This window comes from Gymnoscopelus microlampas (genome assembly GCF_963454915.1).
Source record: "Gymnoscopelus microlampas genome assembly, chromosome: 7".
NCBI lineage: Eukaryota > Metazoa > Chordata > Actinopteri > Myctophiformes > Myctophidae > Gymnoscopelus > Gymnoscopelus microlampas.
In genome coordinates this window covers 845001-862500 of record NC_139944.1, presented here as the reverse complement: position 1 = coordinate 862500, position 17500 = coordinate 845001, and the positions used below count along the sequence as shown (strand labels likewise).

Genomic DNA, 17500 nt, shown 5'->3' with positions numbered 1-17500 from the left:
CACACACACACACACACACACACACACACACACACACACACACACACACACACACACACACACACACACACACACACACACACAGGGCTGTGTAATTCACGGGTAGGAAAGCTTTTCAATAACATGAGGTGGGTTGGCTGCAGATTATATAGCGTGCGTGTGTCCGTGCATGTGTAGTTCTCCAGGAGGTTTAGGGCGTTATGTGATTTATCGCCTCACTAAAAGCCTCGATTCAAGGAAGCCTTTATACTTCCTAAAATAACAGATCTACAAGCTCTCAATTGTATATCTGCTATTTTTGGTGTGCGATACGGTGAATAACTCTGGATAACTCATAGTGGCCTTGGCATGGCCGATGCATTTCTTCATTAGTGCTTTTCACTGTCTACTATAGAGACTATAAATACTAGACCTTTCACGTTGTCTACTATTGAGACTCTATAAATACTAGAGCTTTTACTCTGTCTACTATTGAGACTATACATACTAGACCTTTTACTCTGTCTACTATTGAGACTATAAATACTAGACCTTTTACTCTGTCTACTATTGAGACTATAAATACTAGACGTGTCACTCTGTCTACTATGAGACTATACATACTAGACCTTTTACTCTGTCTACTATTGAGACTATACATACTAGACCTTTTACTCTGTCTACTACTACTACTACTGTTACTCTCTTAAGTCCAGTAGCCTAACCCCATGTTTTTACATTATCGAAACAAAGCGGATAAAAGCGCCATTTTTTGTATGAGGCTTCGTTAGGACCTACTGATGGATTCTAGCCTTGGGTACCAAACTTTATTTTGAAAATGATCCTACAATTATCCGTATCAATATCCATTAAAAAAACAGGCCGATTAACTTTTTGGCCTATAACTCTTGAACCGTAGGTCATAGCATAAAAAAAAAAAAGGTTTTTCCCTGGACTCCTTGGATCATGACGTAACTTCCCATATAGGTCCCGCCCATTTCCGATATCAAGATTTTCCACCATTTTGCGTTATCTCGTTATTATTACTCCTACAAATTTGGTCCAAAACTCACACAAATCGGCACACACTCTTTGTCTTTGGTCATGTGATCAAGATTTATCAGTCAGATTTTTCATACAGTATTTCATACTGTATTACCTTCGGATTGGCTACGATTGGCTTCTGCAATTTGTGGGAGGGTCCGTTTGGCAAAAATGGCATAAATCATGAACACAGCGTCTGTCCCAAATGTTTATCATTGAGGGGCCACTAATAAACTCAGAGCCAATGCGATTTCACTTCCACCCATAGGGGGCGCAACATTTTTTACAAATGTCACTGTTTTTGCACCAACTTAAGTACAAATGGTCTTGTGAGTCATGACCGTCCAACAGGCTTTTGATATTCCATACTGTTTGCCTGTATTTGGTTTCAAAGAAAAAGCATTTGATGAGTATGCAGATGATGTTTTCATCCCTATTATCTGCTGAAACAGCTGCAAGAAACCAAGCGGTTGGATGTTGTATGGGATACAGATGTGCCACTTCAAAACTTCACACGTGTTCTTTCCCTGAAAGGGCACTGAAAATGCATTTTTCCTCCCTGTTCTGCCCTTAAAAAGGCACTGTTTTGCCCCTGAAAAGAAGTTGTCACTACACACCCCCGTTTTTCCCTTCAACAGACATCCATATACATGAGAACAAAAGAATGTGTGTTGCAGAAGGTGTCAGACTCATTATGAGGTGAAAGGTGATTTGAAGAGGTCCTTGACCAGTTGCTCAAATTAATTAGCATCATAAAAGCAGTGATCATCAAAATATTTCAGCATTTTAAATGCCCTTCTTTGTCCCTCTTATTGCCCTGGGAATCCCCTGAAAATTTACTGTCTTGGCGATGGCAGGACATTTGAAGTTTTGAAATGGCACATCTGTACATATATCCCAGATAGTTTGAAGGAGTCCACCCGCGCAAAGAGAGAACAAGGTGTTCGCAGGAGAGTGTCAGGTCAGACAAAGCTACCAGGCAATTGAATGGATTTTCTTCGTGACCCAGCAAATAAGAGGGAGCTGTTTGCCATTTTGACTTAAAGAACTCAAAAGCTGTGTCTGCCACATCAGGGCAAGCTATGTCGTTTTTTTTGGTTCCAGTAGTACCATGACCTGTTGCAATCATGAGGAGGCAGACACCAGGATTCTGGTTCATGTACGGCATGCACTGGAGCAAGAAGTAAAAACTATCCCAGTGCGTACTGTTGACACTGATGTCATAGTGATCCTTGCAGGCTTGTTCCATGATTTAGTTTCGATTCAACCTTTGGCTGACATCTGGGTGGATTTTGGCATGGGCAAAAAAATACAGACTTTACCACATCAACAACATGAGTACATTTCTGGGGGAGCCAAAATCTCATGCTCTGCTTGCATTGTTAGGTTGTGACACAACATCTGCTTTTCACAGTAAGGGTAAGAAGTCAGCTTGGCATGCCTGGCAAGCCCATGATGATGTCACAGAGATACTTGTCAGTCTGGCCAAACATCCCTTCCAGCTGCTGAATGTTGACAGTCAAAGCAGTTCCAGAAGCTTGAGAGAATGACGGTTATCCTGTATGACAAATCCAGTCCTTTGAGCTCCTTCAACAAGACTAGAAAATAACTCTTCTGTCATGGGAATAGATTGATGGAGAAACTTCCACCCACCCAAAAGTACTTCAACATGTTAAGCGGTCAGTGTATCAAGCAGGCATCTGGGCGACCAGCCTACAAACAGAACAAGTTATTCCTTCCCCACATGAGTATGGATGGACCAAGGAATCGGAGGCATGGGTGCCAGTTTGGATGACAATTCCAGAAGTCTCCAGAGCATGCAGAGAGCTGATCAAATGCTGTTCACCACTTTGCAATTGCAAATGTTTGACTCACAAGACCATTTTTACTTAATTTGGCGCAAAAACAGTGATATTTGTAGAATTTGTTGTGCCCCCTATAGGTGGAAGTAAAATCGCTTTGGCTCTGCGTTTATTAGTGGCCCCTCAATACTACGAATTTGGGACAGATAGGACGCTGTGTTCATGATTTGTGGCCGATTTGTGTGAGTTTTGGACCAAATTTGTAGGACTAATAGCAAAATATGTGTTTTGAAGATAACGCACAATGGCGGAAAATCTTGAAATCGGAAAAGGGGCGGGACCTATATGGGAAGTTGCATCATGATCCAAGGAGTCCAGGGAAAAAAGATTGTTGATGCTATGACCTACGGTTCAAGAGTTATAGGCCTAAAAGTGAATCGGCCTGTATTTCTTTTAATGGATATTGATATGGATAATTGTATGGATAATTTTCAAATTAAAGTTTGGTACCCAAGGCTAGAATCCATCAATAGGTCCTAAAGAAGCCTCATAAAAAATGTGGCACTTTTATCCGCTTTGTTTCGGTAATCTTGTTAAGCTACCCCACTTTCTCTCTCTCTCTGCTCACAGACCTCCAGGCCACTGTAGCCTGTGATTCAGCTGATCGACAAGCCAGCTGGGTAGTGTGATGTCTGTCTGCTCTGTGGGCTCGGTGCTACTCAAGGATTGGACATTTCAGATAAGAGACAAGCCAGTGGGCCATTTAGATGAGTTCTCTTTAGTTTTTGGGCCGCCCAGCCCCAAAGGTGGGACGAAGCCGATTACCGTAACTACCAGCGGTAACCAGTCGGCGCCCACCGGGCATAATGCCCGCTGTGTCAAAAGGCCAGTCCACCACTGGTCCTGGCTCTGCAGGCTATAACTGTTGGTCAAATATTAGCCTTGTGCCTGTGATAAACAAACAGCCTGCAGTCTGAAGGGTTACAATAAGCTGCCTGCCATCTTCTCTGAACAGATTGATTGTTTTAACCCATAAAGACCTGAGGCCGGTGAGGTCCTCACACTTTTTCGTGCCAAGGACTCCTCAATTGATATGCATTTGGCCGCGGACCCCTATCTGAAATCGCTCCCCCTCAGTTCAAAATTGTCCTCTGCGCCCCTGTTTCTTCTCTTCTTTCCTTCTGTATTCTTTCCATTCTGTCGCTTTCTTTTCTTTTCTTTGTTTCTTTCTTTTGTCCTTTGTGCACTCAGTGTGTGTGTGTGTGTGTGTGTGTGTGTGTGTGTGTGTGTGTGTGTGTGTGTGTGTGTGTGTGTGTGTGTGTGTGTGTGTGTGGGTGTGGGTGTGGGTGTGCGTGGGCGTGTGGGTGACTGACCCACACACACACACACACACACACACACACACACACACACACACACACACACACACACACACACACACACACACACACACACACACACACACACACACACACACACACACACACACACACACACACTTGTTTCCAGTGTCTGAGCACAAAGAATAGTTTAATCAAAACATTCACAACATAAAGAACAAAGACAGAGAGCGAGAGAGGGGGAGAGAGAGGGGGAGAGAGAGAGAGAGAGAGAGAGAGAGAGAGAGAGAGAGAGAGAGAGAGAGAGAGAGAGAGAGAGAGAGGAGAGAGAGAGAGAGAGAGAGAGAGAGAGAGAGAGAGAGAGAGGGAGAGGGAGAGGGAGAGAGAGAGAGAGAGAGAGGGAGAGGGAGAGGGAGAGGGAGAGAGAGAGAGAGAGAGAGAGAGAGAGAGAGAGAGAGAGAGAGAGAGAGGGGGAGATGGGGGGTGGTAAAGAAAGAGTGAATTCTACAACCACTGGGAAATTAGATCTTGGTTCCTGCTGCTATCTGGAATGCCACACACACACACACACACACACACACACACACACACACACACACACACACACACACACACACACACACACACTCACACTCACACTCACACTCACACTCACACTCTCACACACACACACACACACACACACACACACACACACACACACACACACACACACACACACACACACACATAATGGTAGGGTACGAGCACTGTGCACAAATGTTTTTTTTTCTTCACAATCACACTGTTGCTGACCAGTATACAACCAGTCTGATACTGTTGTACTGGGAGCTGATATGTTCAGACATTCAGCCACTTAAACCCTCAATACTTAGTAAACTTCACCTTTGACTCTGTACTTGGTCTGGTCTTTTTTCCCCCCCTCTACACCAAACCTCTTTGCCGTGGATGTGAGTTTGTAGATCAGCTATTTTCGGCTAGTGCTCCCCTCAGAATAGGGATGCTAGTTCAAATGGTATGTAAAATATGAAGAAAAACAAAGTTCCTATCACACAAAGATCCCCCGCGCCCTGTACTACTATACTGTAGGGGTAGTGTACCTTTAAAAACAGTACCAGATCTACAAGCTCGAAACACAGCACAAAGCAGATCTGCTACTTTTGGTGGTTTTGTGTGACGCTGTAGTATGATCAAGTATACGTTAATTTATGGGGAAAAAACGTTAGAATATGGAGTTAAGAGGTTTCTTCCCGACAGCGACAATAGGTTGTAGTCTACCTTTAAAAACAGAGTATGAATAGGTGTAGAGTACCTTTAAGAACAGAGTATAGAGTACAAATAGGTGTAGTGTACCTGTAGAGTTTAATATGTGTAATGTACCTTCATGAATAGGTGTAGTTTACTTTAAAAACAAAGTAAAGAGTATAATTAGGCATAGTGTACGTTTAAAAACAGAGTATAAATAGGTGTAGTGTACCTTTAACGTTGAGGTCAGCGTAGTTGGAGACCCCTGAGCCCCCGTCGGATCGGATGACACAGCGATAGCGACTGTTGCTGCGCGTCGACGTGTCGCCTACGCTCACCGTCGCCGAGAAACGCCGATGGTTGACCACCCTGGTTACCATGAGAGCCGTGTCCTTACCGTCCCATTGCTGAAGAGGACAAGATGTACAGGAGAGAATAGGCTATATTCACAGCAGCCATATTATGAAGACATTCACAGGTGTTACCATGATACTAATGAAGGCTCCGTTCCATTCTGGTCAAACAGAGTCAGGGTGCTGATATTGTGCATGTTGGCTCAACTAAGCTATGCTGACTAAAACTATATGACTAAATGTATTGACAATTTTATCAACAAATATAAACTAGTCTCAAATGTTAGGAAGGGACTAGTGGAGAAGAGATCCAGTGGAACTAAGAAAAGTTGTTGTGAGCTTGTAAATCGGCTTTTTCTTTTTACATACAGTAGTATGTAAGTAATATCAGGCAGCTATCAAGGACTGCCAAAAATACATACAGTGGACTAAATCAACTGTAGATTTAGTCACCTAAAACTAGACTAAATCTAAATAATTTCAGATGCCTAAAATGTGCCTATGACTAAATTGAAATGTATTAAAAAAAACAACTAAAACGAGTATTCATGACAACTTTTACTAAGGTAATACAATCAAGTGTAAAGTCGGGTCAAACCCTATTGTAATCAATGGCGTGGTGATTTTTCTGCAACCAGCAGGGGGGAAATAGCGACACCCTCGAGGCCATTAAATCAGAACTGCAGCGTTTTCATTGACTTCCTTATCAGCTTCACATCCAGCAGCGCTTCCTTGCTGCTTGGCCGAATTGTGATTGTCTCCTCCAGTCCAACGTAGGCGTGACAGGGTTTTAGTACTCTGTAACGTTTGTGTGTAATGAGTTCTGTGCAGAACTGCACATCAGCAGTGGTGGAAAAAGTACTCAAATTATTTACTTAAGTAAAAGTATCAATACTGCAATATAGAAATACTCTGTTACAAATAAAAGTCCAGAATAAAACATTTACTTGAGTAAAAATACAAAAGTATTGGCATCAAAATGTACTTAAAGTACCAAAAGTGAAAATACTAAAATGTTTGAAAATAGCAGATATACAAGGTCACAACACGGAAAGTAACTAAGTACATTTACTTAAGTACTGCACTTAAGTACAATTTTGAGGTATTTACTTGAGTATTTCCACTTTCCAATACTTTTACTTCTACTCCACTCTTGGATCCAAATATTGTACTTTTACTCCACAACATGTATTTGAAAACTTTAGTTACTAGTTACTTTGCAGATAATTATTACATTACAAAACATACATTAACCACTTTAGTCCTATTTTATTCCTAGTCTATTTGAAAATAGAAGCTTGTAGATCTGCTATTTTCAAACATTTCAGTACTTTTACTTTTGGTACTTTAAGTACATTTTGATACTAATACTTCTGTACTTTTACCCAAGTACATTTTGACAGAGTACTTCTAAACATTGCAGTATTGATACTTTTACTTAAGTAAAACACTTATGTTTATGATTTATTATTGTACACCTGTCCACCTTGGAGTGAGGTCTGTGTTTGTGATTGATCTGGAGTTTTTCCTTGTCTCATTAAAGGTATGAGGCGGGAAGGCTTTGCTTTGTTATCTTTGTTAAATGAAGGCTTGGGAGGTTCTGCTGAGACTCCTCCGGTCTCTGTGAAAAAAAACGTTGGGTAGAAAACTATTCCCTGATCTAATCTACGGCAGCATGTCTCTTCTGACCGCACGCATGCACGCACACACATTTATATTACTATACTTGTGAGGACATCAACATCTTAAGATGTTGATTGTATGAATTATATTTGATTTATTTTTTAATTTTATTTACTTTTTAGCATTTTTTACTCTAATCCCAACAATTGGCCGATCCCTAAATCATAGATCAGCTGTTTTCGGTATAAATCACCTCAGTATAAATCAGGCATAGCTCCAACCCGCTTATACGCTTATGCTTTGTTCGCACGCACGCACGCACGCACGCACGCACGCACGCACGCACGCACGCACGCACGCGCAGTAACAGCAGAGATGGAGTTATTGGGGTGAAACAGTACAAGTTCTAATCAAGGCAGAGCTTGTTTCTATGTGTGTGTGTGTGTGTGTGTGTGTGTGTGTGTGTGTGTGTGTGTGTGTGTGTGTGTGTGTGTGTGTGTGGTGGTGGTGTCTGTATTGTCCTTTTTTTTTTTACATTTGATGAAAACAGTTTTGGAAAAATTATAATGGTAAACAAAACCACATCACTAAAGTTTGATCTGCTGTTAAAAATATCTTACGTTACGTTACGTTACGTTACGTTACGTTACGTTACGTTACGTTACGTTACGTTACGTTACGTTACGTTACGTTACGTTACGTTACGTTACGTCATCTCATCTCATCTCATCTCATCTCATCTCATCTCATCTTACCTGCAGCCATAGTTTATCATGTTGGGACCATTTCCCTCCGGCGGTGCACTGGAACGTAGCGTTCTGTCCCACGTTCACTTCCACGTTCTGTAGCCGCAGGAAGTGAGGCGCTTTCCCTGTCACACACACACACACACACACACACACACACACACACACACACACACACACACACACACACACACACACACACACACACACACACACACACACACACACACACACACACACACACACACACACACACACAAACACACACACAAATACAGGAAACAGAAAGCAGTACTTCAGAATGATAAATGGTAAAATAGTTCCATGAGCAAATTAGAGGTTTGGCCACAAACACTTTTTAAGTTCTCTCCCTGTTTTTCCCTCCCAATTTAGTCATTATGCCAATTAATTCCTCCCCGCACACATTGCTGTGTGTTGTCACAGCTTTTGTATCCTACCGACTCAACTGCCAGTGAGGAGCCCCCACCGGGAGGACGTAGAGCCTTCGTCCTTACTCCTCCCGCCCAACACTCCCTGCTGACAGGCTCCGCCCCTCAGCCCGTAAGAGTGCGTAAAGAGCCAAGTGTGTTCGTATAGACGCTGGACAAAGCCGGATGCACCACTCCCTGATCCTTAATGTTAATGCACCAACTTAAAGATAACATAAAGATTGTTCACAAGTCACAAATCTGGAGTCTGAAGTCGCTGCGTGTGAGACTTAAATGCGACCAGTAATGGAAGAAGTACTCACATTACTTAAAGTACTTAAAGTACCAAAAGTGAAAATACTCATTATGCATAAAATGTCCCATTTCACACGTTTTCAAAATATATAAAACTAGAGGTGCGGGTCGCTACGCGACCCTTCCGTCTAGTCGCTGGCGCGAGGCTCTCGTGTAGTGGGCTGTAGACGTTTTCGACACGCAAACCAAAAGCGAGAGCAACAGCAGTGTTTGTTTCGAGACGCAAACCGAAAACGAAAGCAAACTGAGAGACGGACACATTTCACCCGTTCATCTATCTATCTATTGACACAGGCTCTTGCAGGACCAGAATGTGCGGCACAGATTGATGAAGCAGCCCGCTCAGCCCAGCGAGACGGCGTTCGCTGCATTCAACCCTCCCAAAGAGTCAGACAGACAGTATTTGGATGGGGGGCGGGGTTGCCGGGGTTGCCATGTCCAGGAGTTGTAAGCGTGAAGTGGCGTGTAATTGGTTAGGGAAAGTGCGTCTACGCATGCGCAGTGCACAGCGCGGACACTGGTCGTCGCGTACAAACATTCTCGCGCATGACTGTAGATTCAAATTGTAAGGTAGATGTGCAAAAATCTACAGTAGATCAGCTATTTTCAAATAGCCAAAGTATATGTTTTGTAATAATAATTCATCTCTCATCCAACAATCTGTCTGCTAGCCTCCCATCTGATCGCATCTGTGTGTGTGTGTGTGTGTGTGTGTGTGTGTGTGTGTGTGTGTGTGTGTGTGTGTGTGTGTGTGTGTGTGTGTGTGTGTGTGTGTGTGTGTGTGTGTCTGTGTGAGTGAAGACAGATGATGCTCAGCAGGGTTGCAGCCTTGTTACATATTAGGATAAACACACATGTCCACACGCACACGCTCTCACATACACACACTGACACACAGACACACACACACACACACACACACACACACACACACACACACACACACACACACTACAGTGTGTACTTACTACAGGGGTGGGCCAGAACTCGTATGTCATCGATGGCGATGAACCCTGGATGACCTTGAGCTGAAACAGCTTCAAATATGACCTGAGAGAGAGCGAGAGAGAGAGAGAGAGAGAGAGAGAGAGAGAGAGAGAGAGAGAGAGAGAGGAAGAAGTAGAAGAAGAAGAAGAAGAAGAAGAAGAAGAAGAAGCATGCTCAGGGTTATAAAACAAGCTGTTTACGCCCATATTTTGAACGTAAAGGAATTTAGCACCTTCCCACATTAGTAGTTCATAGATTCATAATAGTAGGGGGTGCTAAGTGAAAAATCGTTACGCGGCGGATAAAAGCATGAAATTTGATACAGATGTCCCTTGGGTCATCCTAAAACATCCTAGAAGGGGTGCCCAAAAAAATCTTAAACAGGAAGTGAGTTATGGACAAAATCCAAAATGGCCACCTAAACTGTTGACCGTTGACTCAAAAGGCACCAAAAGAATCTCCAAAAAGCATAAAATTTGGCACACATGTCCCTTGGGTCATCCTAAGACATCGTAGAAGGGGTGCCTAAGAAAATCTGAAACAGGAAGTGAGTTATTGACCAAATTGAAAATGACCGCCTAGTGTTGTCGATTGACTCAAAAGACAACTAAAGAATCTCCAAAAAGCATAAAATTTGGCACACATGTCCCTTGGGTCATCCTAAGACATCCTAGAAGGGGTGCCCAAAAAAGTCTTCAACAGGAAGTGAGTTATTGACAAAATTGAAAATGGCCGCCTACAGTGTTGGCGATTGGCTCAAAAAGCCTATAGAATCTCCAAAAAGCATACAATTTGGCACATACAGTATGTCCCTTGGGTCATCCTAACACATCCTAGAAGGGGTGCTCAAAATAATCTGAAACAGGAAGTGAGTTATTGACTAAATTGAAAATGGCCGCCTACAGTGTGAAAGATGATGCAAGATACCTAAAGAATCTCATAAAAGCATGAAATGTGGTACAAATGTCCCTTGGGTGATCTGAATGCATCCTACAAGGGGTGCCCAAAGAGGTTTTAAACAGGAAGTGACTGCCTAAAGCAGTTGACACAAAAGAAAACATAAAGGGACGTCATAAAAGTGTACCATTTGGTACGTAAATTGAGTGCTTCTTAATATATCCTAGAAGGGGTTATTTATTTGTTTGTTTGCTTGTTTATTAAACTTTCTAGGAAGGGACCATGTTGAAGAAATTCTAAATGGCTGTTTAAACAGTTGACCACGGCAGTCTGCATATTATGCAGACTCAATACGACACGTTATGCAGTGCATAACCTGCCGTATTTTGTAGTCTACCTTCTGTTTTAATTTCTACATCATCTTATTTATTTTACTTTCTGCATTATTTTTTTATTTTACTCTTTGAATCTTCTTTATTTATCTAACTCTCTGCATATTCTTATTTATTCTTTACTCTGCATCTTATCTTACTCTGCTTATTCTTATTTTACTCTCTGCATCTTATTTATTTTGCACTCTACATCTTCCTGCTGGTTTTACACTCAATCTTCTTTACATACAATCTTCTCATGTATTTTCTTCTTGATCATTACTGTTTTTTTGTGATTAGTGTTTAGTAATGTATTCATGTGTGCCATTTCGCAATTACCATCACATTGGCATAATGCTCTGCAAGGTAACCCAGCATCCCGGCATCTACACTTTCTCGAACAGAAGGGCTCAGCTTTGCAGCCACACTTGAGTTCTCTACAAACTTTGGCAGCCTCTGGCAAGAGTGTCCATAAAGGTGTCCACGAATCAGCGACTTTAATCCATCCATATTTGTCAGGAGATGGTAGAGATTGCATAGCTTTCAGGTTTCTGGACCAAATGACAGATTGGCAAACTGCTTGATTTGAATGTTGTAGCAGTGCAGCCCGTGGGGGAGGAGTGTTTTCCATTGAGAGACTATTAAAACTTTTTTTTGGCACCCCTTAAGAAGCATTCAGATCACCCAAGGGACATTTGTACCAAATGTCATGCTTTTATGAGATTATTTTTTTATGAGTGTCTTTTGCATCATCTGTCAACACTGTACACGGCCATTTTCAATTTAGTCAATAACTCACTTCCTGTTTCAGATCATTTCAGGCACCCCTTCTAGGATGTCTTAGGATGACCCAAGGGACATGTATGCCAAAATGTATGCTTTTATGAGATTCTTTAGTTGTCTGTTGAGTCAATCGACAACACTGTAGGCGGCCATTTTCAATTTTGTCAATAACTCACTTCCTGTTTAAGATTTTTTTGGGCACCCCTTCTAGGATGTCTTAGGATGACCAAAGGGACATGTGTGCCAAAATGTATGCTTTTATGAGATTCTTTAGTTGTCTGTTGAGTCAATCGACAACACTGTAGGCGGCCATTTTCAATTTTGTCAATAACTCACTTCCTGTTTAAGATTTTTTTGGGCACCCCTTCTAGGATGTCTTAGGATGACCAAAGGGACATGTGTGCCAAATTTTATGCTTTTATGAGATTCTTTAGTTGTCTTTTGAGTCAATCGACAACACTAGGCGGCCATTTTCAATTTCGTCAATAACTCACTTCCTGTTTCAGATTCCTTTGGGCACCCCTTCTAGGATGTCTTAGGATGACCCAAGGGACATATGTGCCAAATTTTATGCTTTTTGGAGATTCTTTTGGTGTCTTTTGAGTCAACGGTCAACAGTTTAGGTGGCCATTTTGAATTTTGTCCATAACTCACTTCCTGTTTAAGATTTTTTTGGGCACCCCTTCTAGGATGTTTTAGGATGACCCAAGGGACATCTGTATCAAATTTCATGCTTTTATCCGCCGCGTAACGATTTGGCCATTTTTTGTGGTTAGCACCCCCTACTATAAATCTATTTATGTCGGTCAATTTTGCTCACAACACATACTTTGAAAAATTCCCCAAATAAGCAAATACACTATAAAAACAAGGCTAAAAAACCACAACCCGCAACTCCCAAAATTTACAAGGAACTTCACAGAAAAATAAGCCCAAAGTCGCTTATAATAAGCAGAAATGGCAACACTGTTCAGCACGGTGAAGTTGAAGTTGGATATTTCATATCCTGTTGCCTTATATGGTGTGAAAAGGGGCGTGGAACAATGCAAATTGTGCGTGCGTGCGTGCGTGCGTGCGTGCGTGCGTGCGTGCGTGCGTGCTTGCGTGCGTGCGTGCGTGCGTGCGTGCGTGTGTGCATGCGTGTGTGTGCATGCGAGTTACCTGGTAGGAGTTTGGCCAGAAGGTGGAGATAGCAAGTTCAGCTTTGACCCAGCCCTCAGTCACTATGTTTGATGCGTTCCACACTGGATTCCCCTGGGAGCCTCCATTCACCTGGACACAGGATTACTGTTGATTATTTTTGGAAAGGTTTACGGAACCGGTTTTATCACACTCTCGGAGCTGGTATGTGGACTACACGTCTGCTATACTATTACAATGTCGGTGGCTCTCAAACTTTTTAATTTCAAGGACAACCATAACTCTGAGAGTGTAAAACATTTAACCACACCCTCAAGTAACCCAGAGGGTCCCTCCCTGGACCTCACTTTGAGAACCACTACAATAAGAGTATGGTGTGTGTGATATGAAATGTGAGCTTACCATAATCACAGTAATCCTTAAAGGTAGGGTAAGTGATTTTCTTTGGTTAAAATAAGTGTTAAATAGCTCTATATTGTGATAGTACTCATTGCTATAGAGTGTTTGTTCAGTAAAAGGAGTCTCCTTGTCTCTCCAACTCTTTATAAAACAGAAAATGCATTTCGTTTCAGTTTCAGTTTAATTTCCAATTTTATCCAATCAGGATAGAGAACTCAATCAGGATACAGATTGAACAAGTGAAATTGGAAGTGATGACACTAAGAAATGAGCATGCAAAATTGGAACTGGAACACTATAAAAATGAAGCTTAAAAATTGGTACTTTCTCCTGATTGGCTGAGATTTTGACACCTACTGGAAAATGTATTTTCTGTTTATTAAAGAGCTGGAGAGACGGGGAGACTCCTGTTACTGAACAAACACTCTATAGCAATGATTACCTATCAGAATATAGTGCTTTAACCTTTTAACAAAATACTTTTTGTTTTAACCAATATCACTTACCCTACCTTTAATCATATTCCATCATATTCAAGGGCTTTTTGCAGATAAATGAGACAGACCCCAGTCACTTTCTAATTAGAGCACTGCAGAGGCAGGTGTGTGTGTCTGTGTCCAGCTGACGCTTGTTGACACTCGTTAATGTTATAGGCATCAGGCAATTATGCTTCTGCACTGTCAAATAGGCCAACATCTAATCTAAGATTAGTAGGACTCATTCAAATGACCACCAGAGTCCTCACTTTATTGAGAACCAACAGCATCACTGTATTATATTAGATTTATTAGATGTTACATTGATATAATAGCTATTTTATTTTATTAGATAATGTGATGTTGTTACCTGACAATTAGTTGACTTTTGGTGAAAAAGCCTGCATATATCGGTATCCGTCGATATCGGTATCGGAAATCAGGAGTTGGAAAATATCGAACATCCCTCATATATATGTATATCTCTGCTGTCCGGCTGCAATCAGCTAACTCCAAAACGCTCATTTTTCAGGAAATGAAAAAACTAAATATAAGTTTTTCAGGAAATGAAGAAAACCTTATATTTGTAAAACAAAGCAATACTGCCTCATCAAAGTTGGTTGTCAGATACTTGCTTGCATGTATCATTATATTATCACCACTTTACCCAAATCCAGCTCAAGTGGAGTTAGGAGTTTTGTCAGAACAGCTGACGCCTGACAATAGCTTTAATCGCAGCGGAGCGAGAGGTTTCAAATTGGGGCTGACAATGGATCTCCAAGCTCACAATGCATCACAACGTGTGAATTAATGCCCTGATGCTTCATGACACTTATTATATAGGCCTACAATAATAAACAGGACTTTAAATATTACAATAACTTCCGCAAAGAGGGGTTCACAGAGTTGGAGTCCAACATTCATTAGGACAATATCAGTCCATATGAATGACTTTTGGTGCAGCAATGGTCTAAATGTTATGTTTGTAGTCTTTTATTTTATTTTAAAGCTATTAAAACTTGTCTTAAATGTCTTAAAAGTCCTTAAATTATCACTTTAGACATGTGCAATTACCCTGTATGCAATTTTATCGTATATTGGTTTGTTTAGTGTTGAGTGAGAAAACAATGTTGCACATTATTAAGCTAATCCTCTGGGGGTCCCGACCCACAGTTTGAGAACCACTGCACTAGAGAGTAATAGTACTTGCTTATAGGCTTTATGCACAGTCAGCAGCCATATTGGAAAGAAATTGGGCCTTACTTCCTTCATGGGTCCATTTGGTTCCATTTTTACACTCTCAGAGTTACACACCTGTAAGGGGCCATTTGGAAGCCCCTCAAGGAACCATGAGGGTCCCTTTGACACTTTGGGACCCACAGTGGTGTAGTAGAGTGTTTCCAGTGAGCCAACATGCACAATATAAGCATGGAACAGAGACTTAATTAGTATCATTGGTAACACCTGTGAAGGAAGTAAGATGAGGCCCAATTTCTTTCCAATATGCCTGCTGTGCATAGAGCCTATTTACTGTACCTTGACATAAACGTTGAGCGTTCCAGGGCTGGCTCCATCACGGCTGGACAGGCTGTAGAGGAAGTCGACGCAGTGCGTGTCGTTCTCCTTCAGCGTGGGCATGAGGAGATGAGCCTTCTGCCCTGATGCTCTGCCTGAAGCGTTCACTAGCATGAAGGAACCTGGCAACACAAACACACACATTTGTGCTATTTGCTATGATTTTATTTGTGCACAGATGACGGTAAGCTATTTGTGCTATAATGACACAGGTGACAGTAAGCTATTTGTGCTAATAACACAGATGACAGTACGCTATTTGTGCTAATGACACAGGTGACAGTAAGCTATATGTACTAATAACACAGGTGACAGTAAGCTATTTGTGCTAATGACATAGGTGACAGTAAGCTATTTGTGCTAATAACACAGGTGACAGTAAGCTATTTGTGCTAATAACACAAATGACAGTAAGCTATTTGTGCTAATGACACAGATGGAAGTAAGCTATGTGCGCTAATAACACCGGGTACAGAAACTATTTGTGTTAATAGCACCGTTGACAGTAAACTATTTGTATTAATAACACAGGTAACAGTAAGCAATTTGTGCTAATGACACAGGTGACAGTTAGCTATTTCTGCTAATAACACAGATGACAGTAAGCTATGTATGCTAAAGACACAGGTGACAGTTAGCTATTTGTGCTAATAATACAGATGCCACTAAGCTAGTTGTACTGATAACACAGGTGACAGTAAGCTATTTGTGCTAATGACACAGGTAACAGTTAGCTATGTGTGCTAATAGCGCAGATGACAGTAAGCTATTTTTGCAAATAACACAGTTGACAGTAAGCTATTTATGCTAATAACACAGGTGACAGTAAGCTATAGTTGTGCTAATAACACAGATGACAGTAAGCTATATGCGCTAATAACACCAGTGACAGTAAGCTATTTGTCCTAATAACACAGGTGACAGTAAGCTATTTGTGCTAATAACACAGATTACAGTAAGCTATTTGTGCTAATAGCATAATTGACACCGGCAGCTAGATACATGCTTTTTGAATGTAACAAGCATTCTGATCTGAGGACGTAGGCAATAAGGCAGGGTGAATCAGCAGTGTTAGGAGAGTAGTTAGGTAGACATAAATAAAGGCAGATCAACAACTTAGGGAAAATTTGTTTGTTTTTCATGATTGCCTAAGTCAACTGGATGACTTAGGCAGATAGTGATTTTTCGTTTCTTTTTTTCTGAAAACCTTAAACAATATGACTTGCTATGAGGCTAACGATATGTAGCAGAGTCACTATTTAATTGTTGCACAACAAGCAAGAAAAATATGAAGGGAAATAAAACATGGAACTAGCGGACAGAAATAATGATCCCCTCCTTTACAAGCAGGAATTGGGTGGAGAGCAAATAGTCCATGAGCCAGACAAGATTTCATTATCGAAAGAGTGGGCAAAACCATACCTATATTAAATTGTTTATATGGTCAATATAAGTATATAAATATATGATAACCTTTCCACAGGAGCAGCTTTTTCATATTTATCACACATTTTGTTATGTTTCCCGTACATACATGACAGGTGAAAAAAAAAACATTTAAAAAATAGTTATCATAATGAAACTTCCCCAGTTGATTACTTACATGAAGACAATGATGTATCGTATTACACGTTTTCTGAAATTGTATATTTAAATATGCAAATTAGGCATTAGGAAAATATGCCTGAATTTGCATAACTTTCCAGAATCAACATTGGAACATTGGACAAAGCCAGAGTCAACATTCTTATTTCATTTTGTTAAGATGTTGGAGTCAAAGGTTTTTAACAAGGGAATATTCAATGTCTGGCTCAATTTTGGGGCTCTGGCTAATGGAATAAATGCCTAATTTGCATATTTAAATATACAATTTCAGAAAACTTGTAATACGATAAATCATTGTCTTTATGTAAGTAATCAACTAGGGAAGTTTCATTATGATATCTATTTTTTAATTTTGTCATTTTTTCGCCTGTCATGTACGTATGGGGAAAACA

General features: G+C 41.0%; 1 protein-coding gene across 1 annotated transcript in view; it reads right to left on the bottom strand.

Moving 5' to 3' along the window:
• The window catches only part of ptprt (protein tyrosine phosphatase receptor type T), a gene marked incomplete at both ends in the record, with an annotated part of 155917 nt that overhangs the window by 125665 nt on the left and 12752 nt on the right, over positions 1-17500 (bottom strand). The window contains 5 exons of the mRNA XM_084063020.1: positions 5643-5817; positions 8142-8257; positions 9844-9925; positions 13075-13185; positions 15465-15625. Coding sequence (XP_083919146.1) covers positions 5643-5817; positions 8142-8257; positions 9844-9925; positions 13075-13185; positions 15465-15625 — 645 coding nt within the window. The remainder of the gene's footprint in view (positions 1-5642; positions 5818-8141; positions 8258-9843; positions 9926-13074; positions 13186-15464; positions 15626-17500) is intronic.